The 20,862-nt window shown below is 42.0% G+C and overlaps 1 protein-coding gene across 1 annotated transcript in view; it reads left to right on the top strand.

Moving 5' to 3' along the window:
• Positions 1-12,872: 12,872 nt before the first annotated feature.
• HSD17B2 (hydroxysteroid 17-beta dehydrogenase 2) overlaps positions 12,873-20,862 on the top strand; it is a 64,294-nt gene continuing 56,304 nt past the window's right edge. Inside the window, exon 1 of the mRNA XM_025370340.1 lies at positions 12,873-13,330. Coding sequence (XP_025226125.1) covers positions 13,066-13,330 — 265 coding nt within the window. The 5' untranslated portion in view covers positions 12,873-13,065. The remainder of the gene's footprint in view (positions 13,331-20,862) is intronic.

The following is a 20,862-nucleotide window of genomic DNA, read 5'->3' on the forward strand; positions in this document are numbered from 1 at the left end:
TCCCATTTCTCTGTAATGAATGTACATTCATATATATAAATATAAACGTATATGGAATAAATATATATGAATATGCATATGAAGATAAAAGCTAAACATATATATATATATTACATATATATGGAACATAGTTACCATAGACTTCTGTATCAGCCACCTTCTGGATTGAGTTAACATTTTAATTATTAGTCATAGATAACAAAATATTACTATAAAATTTTTAAATTATTAAATATAAAAAAATAAAGTATTAATTCGATGGATGTGGCTTTTTTCCAATTTTTCAGGTATCTTAATATGAATGCTACTTATTAATAGAAAAATACAGGTTTCAGCATGAATTATATTGCTATTTTAAAAATTTTTATATGTGTATCACTGAGAATTTTCATTCACCGAAGTGAGTAGATGGGGATGGAACTAGATTTGAAGAGCAAGTTTACTCAATTTAAAAATCCATCAATATAATTCTCAATATTAGCATATTAAATAAGCTTAATCATATGATCATATCCATAGATGAAGAACAAACATCTGACAAAATTCAACATCCTGTTATGATACAATTCTCAGCAAGTTAGGAATAGATGGGACACTCAATTTTTAAACCTCCTTTTGAATTATACACCCCAAATTACATTTTAAGATCAACTGACAACTAGGTTAGGTTCTTCTTCACTTTTGCTGGAAGCTGAGAATTGAAAACAAGATTACTGGCAAAATAATTTATTATTCAATCTTTAGTGTCCAGAAATTAAACCAAAACGGGTTTAAACCCTTATCAAATGAATACTAATTACACTAGTTATTTTTTTTTTCTCCGAGGCATTACGTTACCTAAGTATACTCAGAGTTGGGTAAATCACAACAGCGTTAATGTTAATCTCAATATAATACAATATTGTGAATGAAATATTTTTGATAAAATGCTTTTATCTTTTGTTTGTTAAATATATTTTAGGACAACTTTATAACTGAAGATTTAACTCATTCAACTTCTGGAATATGTTCATCATGTAATTGGCAAAGCCATTTCACGCTGTCAAGTCAAACAGCTAAATCAAAGTATTTAAATTATTTTTGAGTTTTATGGCCACATTATATTTAATGATCAGCTGTTAGAAAAAATAATTGACTTCATATTTCAGTTCAAATAAACACGTTAACAGTGTACTCACGACAATCATTTTGTTTTATTTTGTTTTTGACAGATAGACAGTGTTTTGTTCAGTTTGGGCTGCTATTCCAAAGTACCAGAGGTGGCTTATCAGCAACAGGAGGCTTATCAACAACATAATTTTTTTTCATAGTTTTGGAGGAGGCAAGTCTGAGATCAGGGTGCCAGCATGATTGGGTTCTGGTGAGGCTGCAGAACTGCTGGCTCTGCGGGTTGCTGGCTTCCTTTATCCTCCCACGGCCAAAAGAGGGCAAGAGAGCTCTCAAGGTTGTAAGGGCACTAATCCCATTCCTGAGGGCTCTATTGCCATAGTCTAATTACCTCCCAAAGGCTCTACCTCCAAATACCATCACATTGGGGGTTAGGATTTCAGCATATGAACTTGGGGGTTGAGGTGATACAAACATTCAGTCCATTGTCAGCAGACAGATAGAGCAGGAAGTTTGTTGTTTGTTGTCATTGCCATGGTTTTATTATTTAGATCATTTCCACGGGAAAATTCAGAGCATGTTGAGGTGGCCAGTTGCATTGAGCCAGAGATATATGAGAAAGGAATCACAGGAGTCGAGGGAATTAGGCAACTGGACAAGAACATTCTAGGCAGAGGAAACTGCTAGATCAAGGAGGGTGTCCCATGTGTTTGATAAGAAGTAAGTAGGTCCTTGGGACTAGAATGGAGTGAATGAGGGGGTAGAAGTCAGCTGTGGTCTAAGAACTACCAAGGGCCAGATCATCCTTGTAGCCATTTAAGGATTTTGGCTTTAAGTAAGTAGGTCCTTGGGACTAGAATGGAGTGAATGAGGGGGTAGAAGTCAGCTGTGGTCTAAGAACTACAAGGGCCAGATCATCCTTTTAGCCATTTAAGGATTTTGGCTTTTCTCTAGGTGAGAAGGGAGACTTTGCCAGGTTTTCAGTAGATGAGTGATAAGATCGGACTAAAGTTATGAAAGGAATTTTTTTCTGGTGCTGGGTTGAAAACGGATTGTTGGGAGACAAGTGTGGAACCAGAGGGATCTACTGGAGGCAGCTGCAATGCTGGCAGCGGGTGATGACGCCTAGGACTAGATTAGCAGCAGTGGAGGGAGTCAAAAGTGGTCAGGTAGTGGATACATTCTGAAGGTAGAGCCAGCAAGGTTTCTTGGTGCATTGGATGTGGATTGATTCCAAGAACAGAGTCAAGGGGAGTCCAGTGCTTGCATGCTGTGCTGCTGAAAGGACGAAGTTGCCCTCACTGAGACAGGGAAGGCTATGAATAAAGTAAATTTAGCACATGTAACTTTGGAAGTAGGAGTTAGAGTGGGCTGTGAGATCACAAGTGAGATGACAACCCTGTAGGAAACAGGGAGAAGTTGAGTCTGTGGAACAATATGGGTGGGAGGAAGAGGAGGAGGTTAAAGAGAGAGTGAGAAAATTAAGAGAAGCTCAAGAAAGTGTCTAGAAGGTGAGTGAAACTCCCTGGTGGTGGTGAGAGGAGACAAAGCATCCTTTAATAAGTAGAGTTATCCTCACTGTTGTATTTCCTTTGGTGATTGTGGTAGTTTCCTAGGTCTGCCTTAATGGATGACCATGACCTTGGTGGCTTGAATCAGCAGCCCACAACTTTTATTGGTACCAGCAACTGGTTTCATGGAAGACAATTTTCCACAGGTCTTTGTGGGGGTAGCGGGGGATGGTTTTAGGATGATTCAAGTACATTACATTTATTGTGCACTTTATTTGTATTACTATTACATTGTCATATATAATGAAATAATTATACAACTCACCATAATGTAGAGTCAGTGGGAGCCCTGAGCTTGTTTTCCTACAACTAGACAGTCCCATCTGGGGGTGATGGGAGACAGTGACAGATCACCAGGTGTTAGATTCTCATAAGGAGCACACAACCTAGATCCCTCACATGTGCAGTTCACAGTAGGGTTTGTGCTTCTATAAGAATCTAATGCCACTACTGATCTGACAGGACGCAGAGCTCAAGAGGTAATGTGAAAAATGGAGAGAGGCTGTGTATACAGATGTAGCTTCACTAGCTTGCCCACTGCTCACCTCCTGCTGCGCAGGTTGGTTCGTAACAGGCCACGGACTGGTACCAGTCTATGGCCCAGAGGTTGGGGAACCCTGGCTTAAATAAAAGAAATCTAAATCTATTTGCTCACAGTTCTGGAGGACAGACTTCTAAAACCTAGGTGTTGGTAGGGCCATAGTTCCTCTAGAGGCTCCAAGGGAGGCTACTCACTGTCTCTTTCAGCTTCTGGTGGCTCCAGGCATCACCTGGCTGTGGCACTGTGGCTGTAATCTCTGCCCTGTCTTCACGTGGCCTTTGTCCTGTGTCTACCTCTGTCGTCTTCTCTTCTCTTATAAAGATATGTGTCACTGGATTTAGAGCCTATGCTAATCCAAGACGATCTCATCTCCACATCCTTTACTTTGTTACATCTATAAAGACCCTCTTTCTCCAAGGATCATATTCACAGGTTCCTGGAGTTAGAATATGGACATATCTTTTGAGGGACTACTACTCATACCACCACAGAGTATAAATACCTCTATCCCATCCATCTTTATTACCCCAACATCAATGCCACCAAAAATAGCTTTACTGCTATAAATTTTGTTTTGCAAGCAGATAAGAGAGGTTGAGATTTACCCTGAAGTCAGAATGACATAGCGAAGCAGTGGCTGACAAGAGGCAGAAGGACCTGTAAGAAAGTAGTTCCCTGAGAAACTGAAGAACTCTTGGCAAGGCTTCCCAAGACCATAGAATTGGGCATTTGAGCCAATCTTATCTGGATCCTAAAGTTTAGAAGCGTTCAGCTGATATCAGTGTTATAATGGCATAAAATATGATCATACTATACATTCTACTTTGTAATCTGCTCTCCTTGCTTAGAAAATACTGCAATCATTTTCTCAAATCATTAAATATTTCTCAACAACACAATTTTTAATGGCTGCATAGCAGTCCATCAAACTAAAGTACCGTAATTTATATAACAAATACTTTATGGTAAGCCATTTAGGATGCTTCTACATTTTGCATATGATAAATAACACTGAAATGAACAACTGTCTTTATAAATCATTGTGAACATCTTTGATTATTTTCAAATGGGCTCATTTTAAATAACCATGAACCATGAATTACTATTTTGTGATAGCAATTTCTGCTCATCGTTTCCTTTATGAATTAAAACTTTTCCTTCAGGCAAAAAAAAAAAAAAAAAAAAGAAAGAAATGAAGTTCCTGGAACATCTGGCTTATGATGTAATTTACTTTTGTTATTCAGCTCTGCTCCCAAATATTTAAGTATCTTCTTTCTAATAGTCTCATCCTAGGTTTAATGTCCCTTCTGGAGACTGGAGATACAGATACAAGTGTGTTTCCTTCTGTGAAACTTGGCCATGACTATTCATGCCAAAGTTGTATATTAATTGCCTTCAGCTTCTATGTCTCAGGTTGTAGGACCCAAGAAGAAAGGACAGAAGCCAGAAAGAATTAGACTGCAGGAATTTTTGTTGGGACCAAGAAGACTCTTGTGATAATGGCTGCCATGGAAAACTGTGACATGCCAGACCATCTACATAGACTGTCCTTATAACCAATAGAAGTTAGGTATTATTATCTGCAGTACTGGTGAGCAGGTGAGCAGGCTCAGAGCAGAGAGAGCAGGTCTCATTGTCAATTAAGTAGCAGTGTTGGAATTCTAACCCAGGTCAGTCTAACTCAAAGCCACCATGTTGTACATCAGTGGGGCTCCCATATCTTTGAACTTTGAATGCTGGTTAAGATTTCTCACCAAAATTGTGGAAGTCATGTAGGCTTGCCAACTTTTACTTTTGCCAAGTAAGGATATCAAACAGCAACAACCACTAAGTGTGATCACCTACCACAGTGGTCTCATATACAAAAAGCTATTTTAATGCTTGAAAGAGGAGGAAAGCTATCATCTCTGAAGACAGTCCCTTCAATGAGGTGAATCAGATCTTATGGAAATTCAATATGTTGTCCTTGCTGGTGGTCAGCATCTCGCCATGGACCAGGGAAAGTGGGCTCTCTCCCCAGACGCCATCTAAGAAGCACTTCAGGAAGTCACGCTGTCATCACTGCCCTGACAGAGGGTTGCTCTGGCTTGGCTGACCAACGTGGAAGGGGATGCAAGGCCTCCTCTCTGCTGTTGGAAGGGGCTGAAAAAACATTCAGCCTAGTGATAGAGGGGCATCCATTCTATCACTTCCCCCTGTTCAGGGTAGAATTCTCACACTCTGTTCCTTTCCAAGAGTGAGGAAAGGAAGGGGAGATGGTGGATGTAAAATTCAAGAAATTTAAGAGGGAGAATAAGAAGAGGGGGGAGAGAGAGAGAGAAAGAGTGAGCGAGAGAGAAAAAAACAGAGAGAGAGAGAGAGAGAGAGAGAAATACTGGGACACATGGGGAGAAACATTTTTATACATGTTGATCTCTTAATGTATTTAGGAGAATTACAGTTGTATAGACAGAGAATCCTTGTCAGTATCCAAGAGAAAAAATCAAAACAGAGCTCAGGGATCTTTCAATCTGTCTTTTCCTAACAGAATTCGCTGATTCACTGTGTATGGAACGCAAGGCATGCAGGAGCGTGCCTTACTCCTCACGCACACCCAAGCCTCAAGGGCAAGGAGGGGTCTGTATCTCTAATTATTGGTCTGGAATAAACATTTAGCAAATAATTGATGAATCAGGGAGTGGACTAAAGCTAATCATCAGGTAATCTATTATTGTTTAATTTCAGTGGATTGCCTCTCCCTACCCTTATTGCTTCATTCTTGGATTTATAGTCATAAGTGGCAGACAAAGGCAAAGTTGGCTTGGGAGTGGTCTCCACAAATAGAAAGTCACAGGATAAGTAAAAAACACGCAAGTCAGGGTAATTTCTGACCCATCGGTCAGGTGGAGGTTCCTGAAGTCAAGTGTTATTGAATGAGAAATCTGGACCAGACATTGTACTTGACATTTAACCAGCATTTATCTCACATAACTTCCCTAAGAACACAATGAGGGAGAGACTATTAATGTTATCCCCAGTTTACAGACTGCAGAGCCCAAAGAGATGCTTAGCAGCTGGGCTTGAGAGCTGTAATGGAGCAAGGAAGGAACCCACACCCACCTTCAACAGCCTTCCTCTGGTCCAGCAGCTGTGAGCAGGCCTCCTTGTTGGAAGTGGACTGACTGATTGACTCACTGGCAGTGCACGTGCAGAAACACATCCAAACACATACACACGTACACACACACACACCTACACACAGATACAGAGAGATACACATATACGTCTACATATATACACATATGCAAACACACACATGTACCTACACAGATACAGAGATACATGTATACCTCTACATATATACACACAAGCACATACATACCTACCTACACACAGATAGAGATACACATACACATCGACGTATATACACACATGCACATACACACATATACCTACCCACAGATACAAAGAGATACATGTACACAGCTAAATATATACACACATGCACACACATACCTACAGACAGATACAGAGAGATACACGTTTATGTATATACACACGTGCATGCACACATATATACCTACACATAGATACCGATATATATATATACACATTCACATCTATGTATATACACATGCACATACACACATATACCTACACACAGATACAGAGATGTACACATCTATATATATACACACATGCACATACACACATTACCTACACACAGATACAGAGATGTACCCATCTCTCTCTCTATATATATATACACACACACATGCACATACACACATATACCTACACACAGATACAGAGAGATACATGTACACATCTACATGTATATACACATACACACATACACCTACACACAGATAGAGATATACACATCTGCATATGTATACATATGCACATATATACATATACTGACGCAGATACAGATAGACACATCTACATATACATACACACATGCACATACATACACAAATATTCACTCAAAGACACACACGAATATATAGATATGCCTGTGTACATGCACATCCACACACCTATGCATGTGTGCACATGTACAATACCCTTACACATATCTACACATGCATGTGCACACACACATATACACACATATGAATGGAGACACCCCCACACACTCCCTACATCCTCCCCATATGCCACACATACACCCACAGACACAGACACACACCTCTACACACATGAGTCCATAAACATACGTGTACACATGTACACTCACACACGAATATCCACATACCTACATATGTATACACATACATACACTTACACACACACAGACACATTCAGGTACACCTACACACCTATACACCTGTACACAAGCACACACATGCAGGTATACACACATATACATGCCCCCAGACAGATACACACACACACACACACACACCCCACTCTGCAAAAGCCCTGGTTACATACCAAGTTCTGATGCTAATTTCCATCTGACCTCACATTTGTCACAATTCATGAACCAATGCTGATATATTATTATTAACTAAAGTCTATACTGTATTCAGATTTCCTTGGTTTTTACCTGATGTCTCTTTTCTGTCTCAGGTTTCCACATTACATTTAGTCGTCACGTCTCCTTGGGTTCCTTTTGGCTGAGACTGTTTCTCAGAATGTCCTTGTTTTTTGATGACCTTGACCCAATACTTGTTGGGTATTTTGTAGAATGTTCTGCAATGATAAAGTTGCCATTTTTTTTTTTTTTAAATCACATCATACTATCAACATGATTTGCCATTGTTGGTGCTGACCTTCACTACCTGGCTGAGGTAGTGTTTGTCAGGTTTCTTCATGGTAAAGTTGCTCTGTTTCTCTGTTTTCATACTGCACTCTGGAAGAAAGTTACCCTGTGTAGCTCACACTTAATGGAGAGTTACACTCCAAGTCCTTGAGGCAAGGAGTATTTATGTCCATTATTTATAATTCTTCAGCATGTGAGATTTGTCTCTTCTTATTCACTTAACTGATAACTTATATCACTATGGATGAATGGATGTTTATTTTTATTTTGGATAATTTCTCCACATGAGTACGATATTTTACTAAAAAAGCTAAAAGTGACACAGAAACTATAAAAACTGGAATTTTGCTTGATAACAAACACCGTGATAGTCAAGAATAGGGCACTTTTGTTAAAAGAGCAAATACATCTTTGGACACATAAGCAAAAATATAGCTTCAAGGATAGGGGAGGTGATAATCTTATTCTAGTCTATGTTCTTTGCACTGTACTGAAATTGTTGTGCCCAGTCCCGGGCCTAATCTTTCAGGGGAGATGTAAGAAATTGGATGCTATTCTGAGAAGTGGCTGCAGATCCCTGAAACCCTATAAAAAATGGGATCTGACTTACTTGGAATTTATAATTGAGGAGTTTAGACATCTTTACCACATATTATTTCAAAGACAGAAAAAAGGCATGGTCCAGCCCCAACTACTGGCCATCTTCTCCTAGTCTCCTCACCCCTGCCCACTGTATGAAATAGACAAATATGTAATACATGATATTTGTACAATCACAAACACTTAAAACATTAGTTATTACCCTAATGCTCAAAAAGCAAGAAACAAACAACCAAACAAAAACCCCGTATTACCAACAAGATCTCTGTGATGTCCGTGAGATGATCTGTTATGGCTTGTACCACCCTGTCCATATCCTGAACTTTGGGTCACTATGACGTCAACACACAGTCATTCTCTGCTTGGCAAATCATGTCATCATTATGTTACCCTCGTCATAGCAACATGTTCTTCAGTTATTGTAACATCGTGATTTTAAAAATGTTTGAGCTCTGAAATATCTTTCAAATATTTGAAAGAAATAGAACAAGATATCCTCCGACTCCACGTGGAGAGGGAAGACAAATGTCAAGATGAATTTGGCCTAGAGGAGAAGGTTCTACTATCCCGAGCCGTCGTCTTGAATGGGAAAATCAGCTTTCAGAGGCAGTGAAGTGCCTGTTCTCAGAGATGTTCTGGCAATAGACAAGATGACCACTTGGTGGGGATGTGACAGAGAGAATCCCCATTCAGATGGGCCGTTCCTTCCTCAAGTTCTCTTCTAAACTCATGATCCACCAATTCTAAGAAAGTATACATTGGAGGATTCTCAGCATTTTTTTCCCAGCATTGCTTTGCCCAGCATTTTTTTTTTTTTTTTTTTTTTTGGTGGGAAGGCAATCCTTTCTTTTGGGTAAGATGTTTTGTTTTCAGAAGGCATTTTCCAAAAGGCCCCTCTGCTGGCAGGAGGAAATGGCACATTGACCCACCGGCATCATTAGCAAGAATGAGTTGGTCCAGTTGGCTCCTTCTCCCTGGAAGGCTGAGAGCAAGCTTGCCAGAAAAGGGACACTGGCCAAGCCATGATGGCCTCGAGAATAGCTTCAGGACAAAATGGTGGGGACAAACAAGAAACACGATTTAGCTCAATAGATTGGGGGAAATCTTCATTCAGTGGTAGCTCTCAGATGGACCGACCCTGACATCAGGATGAGGACGTTCAGGGCTCAGAAAGGGTTGGGCTAGTTCTCACCTGGGGATTCTACAATTCCATATATTCCCCAACTGGTAAATAGCCTTCCTTTCCACCACCATGCACACCCCCGCTCCACTAGTCCCTGCTCCTGCAGCAGGCCTCCTGGAAGCACTGGGTCCTCAACTCTGCAAGGCCAGGAACCGGGTCTATATTATTCACTGCTGAATTCCTTCATGGCTGGTGCAGAACTGGCCACGTAGAAGGCTCTCAATAGAAATGTGCTCCTTCCTATATTCATCCAACAAACATTAATTATGTATACATGATGTGTCAGACACTGGATTGGGCATTTGGTGAACAGTAAAGGTAAGACAATAAACAGATAAGGTTCCTGCCCTCATGAAGTTTATGGTCTAGTATGGGAGACAGAAAATGGTGTTAAAATAATCAAAGTAAATATATAATTGTGTCTTGAGCTAAGTGCAACAAAGGCAATGAATAAGGCATGCTGATAGGAGATACTCAGATTGGGTGACAGGAGGTGACGTTTAAACAGATATCTGAAGGATGACAAGGGAAACACCTGGGTGCTGAACTGAAAGAAGAAATAAATGAATGAGGAGGTAGCTGGCAAGAACCTCTCTCTCTGCCCAGAGGAAAAAGACTAAGAGGCAGTTGGTACCCCCAAAAATGAGAAAAGTGCCTACCATCCATGAGTACATGTCAGTGCCAGGGACAATGCAAGAATGATGTCATTCACTTTTCAAAACAGCCCTTGGAAGCAGGACTCCTCCTACCCTCATTTTACAGAAGAGGAAACTGAGGCTTAGGAAGGGCAGGTAACTTGCCCAGAGACTCACAGCTAAGCCAGGATTTGAACTCAATTTAAAAGTCTGTGAGACCTGAAAGCTCATGTTCTTAATACTGTTTATCCCCTTCACCATCAGGGCTCATGGAGTATCCTTCCTGGGACTTCTGTGTGGCCTGAGGGTGGCTTTTGCTCACAGATTTTGCCCTCTCCTTGGAAGCCCCAGGACCGAGCAGGTCTGGGAAGTCACAGGGGCTGCCTCCAGGAGAAAAGTCACCTCCTCTCACGTGGACATGCACTTGGCAGGAAACCCAGCCCAAATGTGGGAGCCACTGACCAAATGCCAAGACTCTCAGCAAAGAGCCATAACTAGTCCTGTCTCCTCACCTGGAAACTGTTTTTCGACCGGAGCTAACTGCTAGGATGCTCTGGGCTGGTGAGGCCACAAGGATTGTGAGAGGTGCCCCGTGGCTCAGAGGACACCCAGGAAGGAATTGGGGTCTGTGGAGTGAGGGAGAGTTCAGGGCTAGCCAAAGACAACTCCAGATCCCTGCCCCTAAACTTCCCAGCCTGCAGCTGGTAACATCTCCTTGACTCAAATGTCCATGTGGCTGGGAGGGCAGACAAGAGTTGCCATCACTGCACGTAGACCCTCATAATTGCCTTGTTGTCCAACCCCACAGTCCCACAGCACAGTAATGGTTCACAAGACACTGCTTCCCACCCCTTCTCCCTTGGGTCTTGAGTTGGCTCTGAGCCCAGGTGGGCTCTGCTTGCCTCCCTTTACAGGGGGTATACTGCTGGATCCCTTCCTTCCCAAGTCCTGCCTCCCCAGCATCATCCACAAAAGGCATCCTCTCCCCTCCTCCTCCTGCCCCTCATTTAACTCCAGCACTTGTTTTGGGACAAGTCTATGTTCCATTGGACGCTTTGTTTTACACGACTTCCTCTTATTCTTCATTCTCCTCCTGTTTAAAAAACACGAATCACTAGCATTTATGAGGTTCCTTCTACTGTTCCAGGCAGGATATGATATGATTTTATAGCTGAAGGGATGAAGGTCTAGAGAGGTAAAGTGACCCACCCAAGACTATGTAATTAATCAGTGGTGGAGCTCAGATTAGATTTGAATACAGGGAAACCGACCTCAAATAGAGAAAGGTTCTCTCTAGCTTTGCCAAAGCCCAGCCTTGATCAGAACCTCGCCTCCCTACAGCCGGGCATGTGGCCCACGTGGGGCACACCGTGAGCCCAGGTGCAGTGGCCCCTCTCTGGCTCAGCACTGTTAGGTGGTGCTGTAGCGGCAGAGTGCTGGCTTTCAAGCCAATTGTGAGTAAGGGATTTATTTTTTCCCAGCCTCAGTTTTTCTTTCTGTAAATTGACCATAATAATAATATCCACCTCAAAGCGTTTTACAAGGTTGAAATGGGGTGAAAATAGGAAAGATCTAGCACATAATGTATTAATTTTTATTTTATTATTATTATTTTTTGCCTAAAGCAGGCAGTGGAATAGAATGCTTAGGAGCAAAAAGCTCTGAGATCAGGCTGCAAGACTGCACTGCTGTGAGATCTTGACTAAGTCTCTTATCCTCTCTGTGCCCTGGTTTCCTCACCTGTAAAATTACTATAATACTAGAACCAGCTTCATAAGGATATTGTATTCAAGGAGAATGAGCCGAGTGCCAGTGAATGGAGGCTGGCATAGAATAGGCTTGCAATAAAGCGAATGAACAAATAAGCAGCTATACACAACCTCTGTCACAAAAAAGTACCAATAGATGTTAGCCGCTATTAGTTAATGGTCATTATTATCTCTCCCTGGCATGTTTCCCCTCAGGAAAGACCAAAGCACTTTCCTCTGCCAAGGAATATCTTCCTCTACTTTCATATCCCTCTCCATCCAACCCTTCAGCCTGCCTCAGTTGGGATTTGTAGGAGTCCTGAAGCTATGGACCAGATCAGAGGTGCCTTCCCTTCCAGAATCTATTTTCCAAACTTCATTGATTGCCTGAATTTATATGCATGCACACACACACACACACACACACACACACTCTCTCTCTCTCCCTCTCTCTCTCTCTCACTCACTGCTGAGTCAGAAAAAGGACTCAGCACCCGGACACACTGCAGGCTCTTGAAGAAGACAGTATTTTCCCGGGAGCTAGAGGATTTTCCTGTTATTCTCCGTGCAGTTCGAATTCTGTCAATTATTATCCAATTAGTCATCTCTCCAGAGGTGGACTGTCATTTAAAAAATAGAAGGTGTGTGTTTGTGGGTGAGTATGTGCATGTGTTGTGTATGCAGGGGGCAGGGAGGGGGAGAGTGGTCAAATAGGAAGTGCCTTGGTATTTATGTTGAAGTGCACACTGGTTTAAATTACCCACTGGGAATATGATTATGCTTAATCTCTGCTCAGTCGAAAGGGGCTGGGGCTGCTTTCTCCCCTCCCTTCTTGACTCTCTGTTCACATAACTTAGGCTGCCTCCAGTCAGCCTTTGCCCACTAGACTCACTGGCCCTGAGCACTTGAAGGTGCAGCGAGTCACTGAGAATGAGCACTTTCTTCTCAGACACGACATGGATCTGTCTGGCTGTCCCCACAGTACTGTGCGGGACAGTATTTTGCAAATACAAGAAGAGCTCGGGGCAGCTGTGGAACTGGATGGTCTGCCTGGCAGGCCTCTGTGCAGTCTGCCTACTCATCCTGTCCCCGTTTTGGGGCTTGATCCTCTTCTCTCTGTCATGTTTCCTCATGTATACTTACCTATCTGGCCAAGAGTTGTTACCTGTGGATCAGAAGGCAGTCCTGGTGACAGGTAAGCAGAACGGCGCTGCAATTTTCACGGAGGGCACGATCTGAAACTTGCTTTGCTTTAGCAGGACTTTGTCAAATCTGGCTTAAAAATAAAATACTTGGCATGGAGTAAATGAAAGCCCTCGCCCAAGTATTTTTCATGACATTGCTTTGGTTCAGTTTTTTCCAGGAGGTGCATTTGAAGGGGCTGGTAGCAGGAGGGAAGGAGAGGATGAAATGCACCCAGACAATGAGTTTGTTAATTTCCCAGGAATAAATATTAATAGGCAAAATGGCAATATTTCATGTGTTCTGTTGTACCCAGGAATGTCCCATAGATTGTTTTTTAGGCTTAAATGGACTTTTGTTCTGAGATCATTGTTTGGCCAGGTTCTCCACCTGGACCGTTCTTCCCTAGGTATGCAAGAAAGCTTACAAGCCAAGTCCTACTGGCCCCTTGCTGTTTTGAAAGGTTGAAGGGATTCACTCACCTGGGCTGGAGACTTTGCAGTTTGCTTGGCTGCTGTCAAGAACCTTGCGTCCTGTCTGAACTGTTCCTCATTAGACCTCTAATGTTTCTTAATTGGACCAAGCTGGCAGTGTGTCCAACATTCGGTTGCCTGTTAGCTGAGCTGCCAGTTTTTCCCTTCTTTGTGTGTGTGTGAGTGTGTGTGTGTGAGTTTCCCCACCGCAAGTATGAGGCCAAATTAAATTTCTTTGAGTTGTAAAACTGGTTTGTTTGGTTATGGAGTTTAAGCTTGGATATGGCTGTAATTAGGATTACCCAACGTTATCCTAACCCAGAAAGCCCTGCCAAATTAAAAAAAATCAGCTGTGGAATCGTCTGTGGGAGATCATCACCCCTCTGACCATGGGCCTCAGGGTGAAGGCAAGAATGGGATGGGGATGTGGTTGAGAGAAAATCTGGGGCTTGGCAATTTACAGAGAAACAGATTTTGTTATTGTGTTAAAGAAAAACGCTTTCTTGAAACAAAATTCAAGTGGTGCTTGTTGGGGGTTTGATGTGTCACAGAAAACAAGCTTATTTAAATTAATTTTTGAAAGTTTAAGGGGAGAAAATTCAGTCAGTGGGATGTTTCTCTGCAAGAACGTCTGACCTCACCTGGAATCATGTATCTGGGAGTCTGGCTGGGTTTTCCACATTTTCACTAGAATTCTCAAATGGCTTGTCGGTGAAATTTGTAAGAGAGTCTCAATTTTCCTATTCTGTGTCCTGTTCTATTAGGAAAGCTTAGGATGAACTCAGGCAAACCACAGGGTAGCTGAGAAAAATGGGAATTCCTTCTTGCTTGTTTATTTTGTCAACATTCTTTATCTTCTGCATTTCAAGATGCAGGCATGAATTAACGCTCACAAAATAGGCACCCAACTCAGTGAGCCCACATCAGCCACTGAAGGTGCCGTGTTTAGTGTTGAGTAAGGATGATTAAATTAATTAGGCAACTCAAGCTTAAGGACTAATCCCTACATGAAATGCTTATAGTAATTATGAAAGTTTAGGATTAAGATGAGTACTACATATATTTAAGGATGACTGAAATGTGACTTTCACGTTCTTTGTTATTTTCAAATTCTCTGTCATTTTAGTGAGGAATGCTATATGCTCATATAATTCTAGACAAGGTTTCAAAACCTTTGTATGAAATCGAGAAATTTAAAATGAATTCATTTTGTTAGACCAGAACTCTTTAAAGAATGAGAAGCCATGCTGAGTTTGGAATGACCTTTGTTTCACATTGGCTTATGATAACATAGATTAGTATGCGTTTTGGTGGGGCAGGACCGGCAAAAAATGTGGCAGTGTACATCAAAAGCCATACATATTGTTCCTTTATCTGATAATTCAAGTCTTGGACATTTATTTTAAAGACATAATCTGAAATATGAAAACAAAAGAGTAGAAGCAAAACAAAAATGGCACATTCAACACAATCTTATTGTTTAATAAGATTAATATTCAATATCAAAAGCAACCAAAAGGGTGATAATATATGGTACATCCTCTGGGTATGACAATGTGCCACCATTTAATATGACAGCCCCAAGAACTGTGTTAAATGGAAAACTGCCTGGGCCAAAGGAAAACTTACAGGAAACCCCAGCTTTGGAACAAGTCTGCGACCACGTCAAATGCATAGATCCCTGGGCTGGGAGAAAAGCTGTGATAACAGCTGGAAGAAAATAGTTTGTATATGGTTGGATTAGTGTACTGGAAAGAGTGTGTAAATGAAAGGAAATAGTTTATAAAGGAAATAGTTGGTTAATGGTTGGATTAGAGTATTTGCGTGTTTTTTTTTTTTTTTCTCCCCTGGATTTCAAATTTCTCTAATGTGATTACATTACTCATAAAATAAAAATACTTAAAAGAGAGCACTAAACAGCTAAAGCTCCTTTTAGTTTGTATTTAATTATGGATCCAGGCGAGAGGCAATTACAAAGACAAGTCAAAAAAGTAACCTTTTTTCCTCCCCTTTAAGCCCTTGATTTCATTTTGCTAATATGTTCAAAAGTTTGTTGCCTTAGAGACAATATAAATATAGTAAGAAAAAGTAAGCAAGCATAGGGTGTTTGAATACATATTTGTCTTCAAGCTGCCTGAAGCCACAGCGGCCATTCAAATTTTTAAAATGTATGTGTGATGCATTTTATTTTATTTTATTTTATTTTATTTTATTTTTTGAGACGGGTCTCACTCTGTTGCCTAGGCTGGAGTGCAGTGGCATGGTTTCAGCTCACTGCAACCTCTGCCTCCCGGGTTCAAGTGATTCTTCTGCCTCAGCCTCCCAAGTAGCTGGGATTACAGGCATGTGCTATCACACCGGCTAATTTTTGTATTTTCAGTAGAGACGGGGTTGTATGATGCATTTTCAATGTATAACTGTAAAATGAGCAAAGAATAGACTGGCATGATTGTAACAACATCTCAACCACAACATAGTGGGAGAAAACTCTGAAGACAGACAGGCTTGGGTTTGAATCTTGCATCTACCTTGCCTTAGGCTAGGTCCCCAGAAGCAGTGCTTTCTGTGAGGATTTGTGCGAAAGATTTATTGGGAGGGTTTCCTGAGAAGATGGGCAGGGAAAAGGAAGAAGCCAGGCAAGGGTGTGACATTGAGAAGTCCTCTGAAGGTCACTTGGGCTTAATCACCCTGGGCGGACGTGGGGTACTGTGGATCACACATCAGAGCTGTGCCAACTGGGGACTGGAGAGGATGTCGTCTTTATGCCTTCACAGCTGTCAATCATTAGTTAAGGGCAGTCACCCCTCTTCCCCCTTGGATGTGGGGAGGAGGGGAGATTTAATTCCGTGCACTTCTGGCACCATGTGGACACTGGCTGGCAAAGTGGGTTCTGGCCCTTTGGGGAAAGAGTCACAGGTGCTGGTTGCTGGGAGTCAAAGTGCACCCTGGATTGATGCACATAAAAGTGGGAGGGTTCTGGGGGAATAGGACTTTATTTGCTGCATCTTTATTACTAGCTGTGTGGACAGCTGTGTAAACTTTGGTGCTCAGTTTTGGACTTTGGGACTTCTGTTTTCTCTTCTGTAAATGGAAAATAATACACACACACACACACACACATACACACACACACCCCTACATATCTTATACTACTATAGATGGAGTTAGCAAATGAGAGAGAGAAAGAGAGAGAGAGAGAGAAGGAGAGGAAGAATGACTGTATTGGGGTGGTGAGGGGGAAAGCTTGAGTAGTTAGGAAGAACACGAAGGAACAAAAAGAACAAAAGAAAAGGTTGACAAACAGAAGCATTCACGTATTCATTCAATAAATATTCACTGAGAGCCCAGTATGTGCCATGTATTTTCCAGAAGCAAAGGGGAAAGGAAATTTTAAGACCATGCAATTACTCTCAAGTGATGGTATCAAAATTCCTACTTTTCTTTCATCTTGGACACACATTCACTGGAGTTCCTTCCCCCTTCTCTGAGGTTATGCACTGTCCTTCTCAGCCTACCCACTAAGCTTGGCAGGAGATGCACAGGTAACTTTAATTTTCTATCCTCTGGCTTTTAATCCTGCCCCCTCCAGTCATTCTCAAACATCTCAAATATTGAGTATTGATTCACCATCTACTGGGTACAGGGCAGACACCTCAGGGCTTCATGGACCACTGGGAAAGACATGGCCACACCCAACTGTGGCTGTGTGATGGGGCATATAAGAAACCTCCAGGTTCATTCCCAAAGTGGATCCCAGGCAAACACAGGTCTTGTGTGTGGGGCTGGTGAAAGCTTGACAAAGAAAGAGGGACCTTGTTAAGAATCTAAAAGTAGTTTTCCCCAGGGAAAGTGGGAAGGTATTCCAGCCTAACTGGTTAAGTAGCTACAATGAATATAGCTAGCACTCAATAAAGCTTGCTGCATTAGATAATTTTTTTTAATTTTTTTTATTTTTATTTATTTATTTTTTTTTGAGACGGAGTCTCGCTCTGTCGCCCAGGCTGGAGTGCGGTGGCGCAATCTCGGCTCACTGCAAGCTCCGCCTCCCGGGTTCACGCCATTCTCCTGCCTCAGCCTCCCGAGTAGCTGGGACTACAGGCACCACCACCTCGCTCGGCGAGTTTTTTTGTACTTTTTTTAGTAGAGACGGGGTTTCACCGTGTTAGCCAGGATGGTCTCGATCTCCTGACCTCGTGATCCGCCCGTCTCGGCCTCCCAAAGTGCTGGGATTACAGGCTTGAGCCACCGCGCCCGGCCTGCATTAGATAATTTTTTATTGAAAATTTCAAAACTGGATATATTGGAGAATGGATCCAGGAGGAGAAGTAAGATCTGTTTTCAGTGAAAATATTTTATGCTCATAAGAAAGGGTCTCAGGTCAGTGAAGATCCCTTCTTGCAATTATTGAATAATCCAACTAAGGTTCTCAAGTTGAATACCATTGGTATCATCTTGGGGTTTGGACTCCTTTGGATTGCACGTTAGATTATTTAGATGGATAAACATTGACATTGTACTAAGAGACTAAGAGAAATAACATCTCTGTGCTCTGAGCTTTACATGCATTTTATATTTGATTCTCACAACCCTAATAATTTACATTTGTAAACAAGGGAATATGTCCAAAGTCACTGAGCTACTAAGTAGCAGAGATTGGACTAAACCCAGATCAGATCCAACGCTTACCAAAAGCCATCCTCTTAACCACTGTCATTAGAAGTGTTAGATCCATAGTTGGTATTAGCCTACAAAGGTTACCCAGAATATAAAATGTGTCCACTCAACCAAAAAGTAAATATTGAACGTCTATTATGTGCCCATGACTCTGCCTAACACAGAGCTTGGCAATTGATTGGGTGTAGAAGATACTTATGAAAGATGATGAAATAAGGTTACCACAGACAGGGCTAGGGATGTTTGCAGAGGGTGATGACTTGAGAAATGCCGTGTGCTAAGCTTGACTTCAGAACTGAGTCTGAGAGCAGTGAAGCGTAGTTCAAGTGAAATATCACTGGAAGTTGGAAATAATGAAATAGAACTTGGTTAGATTTGTAGATAGATGCTGGTGAAGCATGAGCAATAAAGTGATGGTGGATGTTGAAAGGATGGTCGTCAGTGAGTCTGTAATCCAGTCTACCAGATGCTTTTTACATGAAAAAATGTCCCCACTTATCATGAGGTTTAAGTTTTACCTTTTCCTACTACAGGGAAGCATAAAAAGGTGTGGTTAACCCAGGTGATTTTGTGAAAGTTTGAACAATGATTGTATCAGGCATTATAGATGGAGTGTTTTGATTGGGGAGTATTCGGATGGCATGGAAATCCATCCCAACTATACTGCAAGCTGCTTGAAGGCAGGAACCAGGTCTCTTTTCATGACCATGTGCCTCTTCTCAGTCTCTGAGCACATTAGGCCTAACACAGCGTTAATGAGCGAATGCACCGTGAGTGAACCAGCCATGTGGGTGAAATGTCCTCTCCTTTTCATGGTCGTTAGTTGGACACAATAAGATTGTCCCAATCTGCCCACTTACTGAAGTACTTACCTTTGCTCTTCTTTTTGCTGGGGTCATTTGCATAAAAAGGGCAGAGTGACAAGGCTGAGCCGTTGGAAGCTCCATTGTTCCATGGTGACTTAATTGTTGGCTTGCCCTGGACAAGGCTTTGTGCTGATTTGGTTCTAAGCGTGCTCCTGCTTACCCAGGAAGTGGTACAAATAGAACATGCACTGGCTCCCCCCAGACTGCTGAAACTGCTCTCTGAGGGTCACTGGTGTCCTCTAATCACCAGAGCTTGACTTCTGCTCCAGCACCACTGACCATATTTTCCTTCTTTTCTTGGCCTCGCTAGCCTTGCAAGAACTGCATTTCCATGCTTCTCCCGCATTTCTTTGTCCTTTGACTCTTCCAGGTTCTTCTTCCTACCCTTCCTCCAAGGTAACCTCTGACTCTGTCTTTACTTCACCTTCCTATTTGGCTGCATTCCCTACCCAGTAGCAAAGTCATACCTGCTCCTGTGGTATCAATTGTCTCCTCTGTGAGAGGATTGGTAAATCGTGGTTTTGTATACCTGACATTCTGATGAGCTCCTGACTCATATTTCCAGAAATTTAGCCTGAAACTTTAAATTTGGCATGTTTTAAAACAAATGTATTATCTCCTGTCCTGAACCTTTCCCCTTTCTTTTCTTTTTTTAAAATTTTTTTTTGCACAGAGTCTCGCTCTGTTGCCCAGGCTGGAGTGTAGTAGTGCAATCTTGGTTCACTGCAATCTCTGCCTCTCAGGTTCAAGCAATTCTCCTTGCCTCAGCCTCCCGAGTAGCTGGGATTACAGGGGCCCGCCACCATACCCAGCTAATTTTTGTATTTTTTAGTAGAGATGGAGTTTCACCATGTTGACCAGGCTGGGCTTGAACCCCTGACGTCAGGTGATCTTCCCGCCTCGGCCTCCCAAAGTGCTGGGATTACAGGAGTGAGCCGGAACTATCGCACTTGTCCTCAGTGTCTAGAACTTGGTGGAGGGTGGTAAGTCCCATACAAACTGGAGCAGACTAGAGAAGGCAGCTGACTAGAGAAGGCAGCTGCTTCCTACTTCCAGTCAATTATTGCCACTTTGCCACTTTTGTGGTATTTCAGGGCAAAATGAAAATTGTGGATCTTTGTGTGTGAAATCTCCCATTTAAAACAAGTTGGCAATGACTTCTTTCTTATATTTTATTTTATTTTATTTATTATTTTTTGAGAAGGAGTTTTGGTCTTGTTACCCAGGCTGGAGTGCAATGGCACGATCTTGGCTCACTGCAACCTCCTCCTCCTGGGTTCAAGCAATTCTCCTGCCTCAGCCCCCCAGGTAGCTGGGTTTACAGACACCCGCCACAATGCCTAGCTAACTTTGTATTTTTAGTAGAGACAGGCTTTCACCATGTTGGTCAGGCTGGTATCGAACTCCTGACCTCAGCTAGTCCACCTGCCTCGGCCTCCCAAAGTGCTGGGATTACGGGTGTAAGCTACTGCATCTGGCCTCTTTCTTATATTTTAAACAATCCCATAGATCAAACAACATATTCTTGTGGC

The sequence above is a fragment of the Theropithecus gelada genome, chromosome 20, assembly GCF_003255815.1.
Source record: "Theropithecus gelada isolate Dixy chromosome 20, Tgel_1.0, whole genome shotgun sequence".
Taxonomy (NCBI): domain Eukaryota; kingdom Metazoa; phylum Chordata; class Mammalia; order Primates; family Cercopithecidae; genus Theropithecus; species Theropithecus gelada.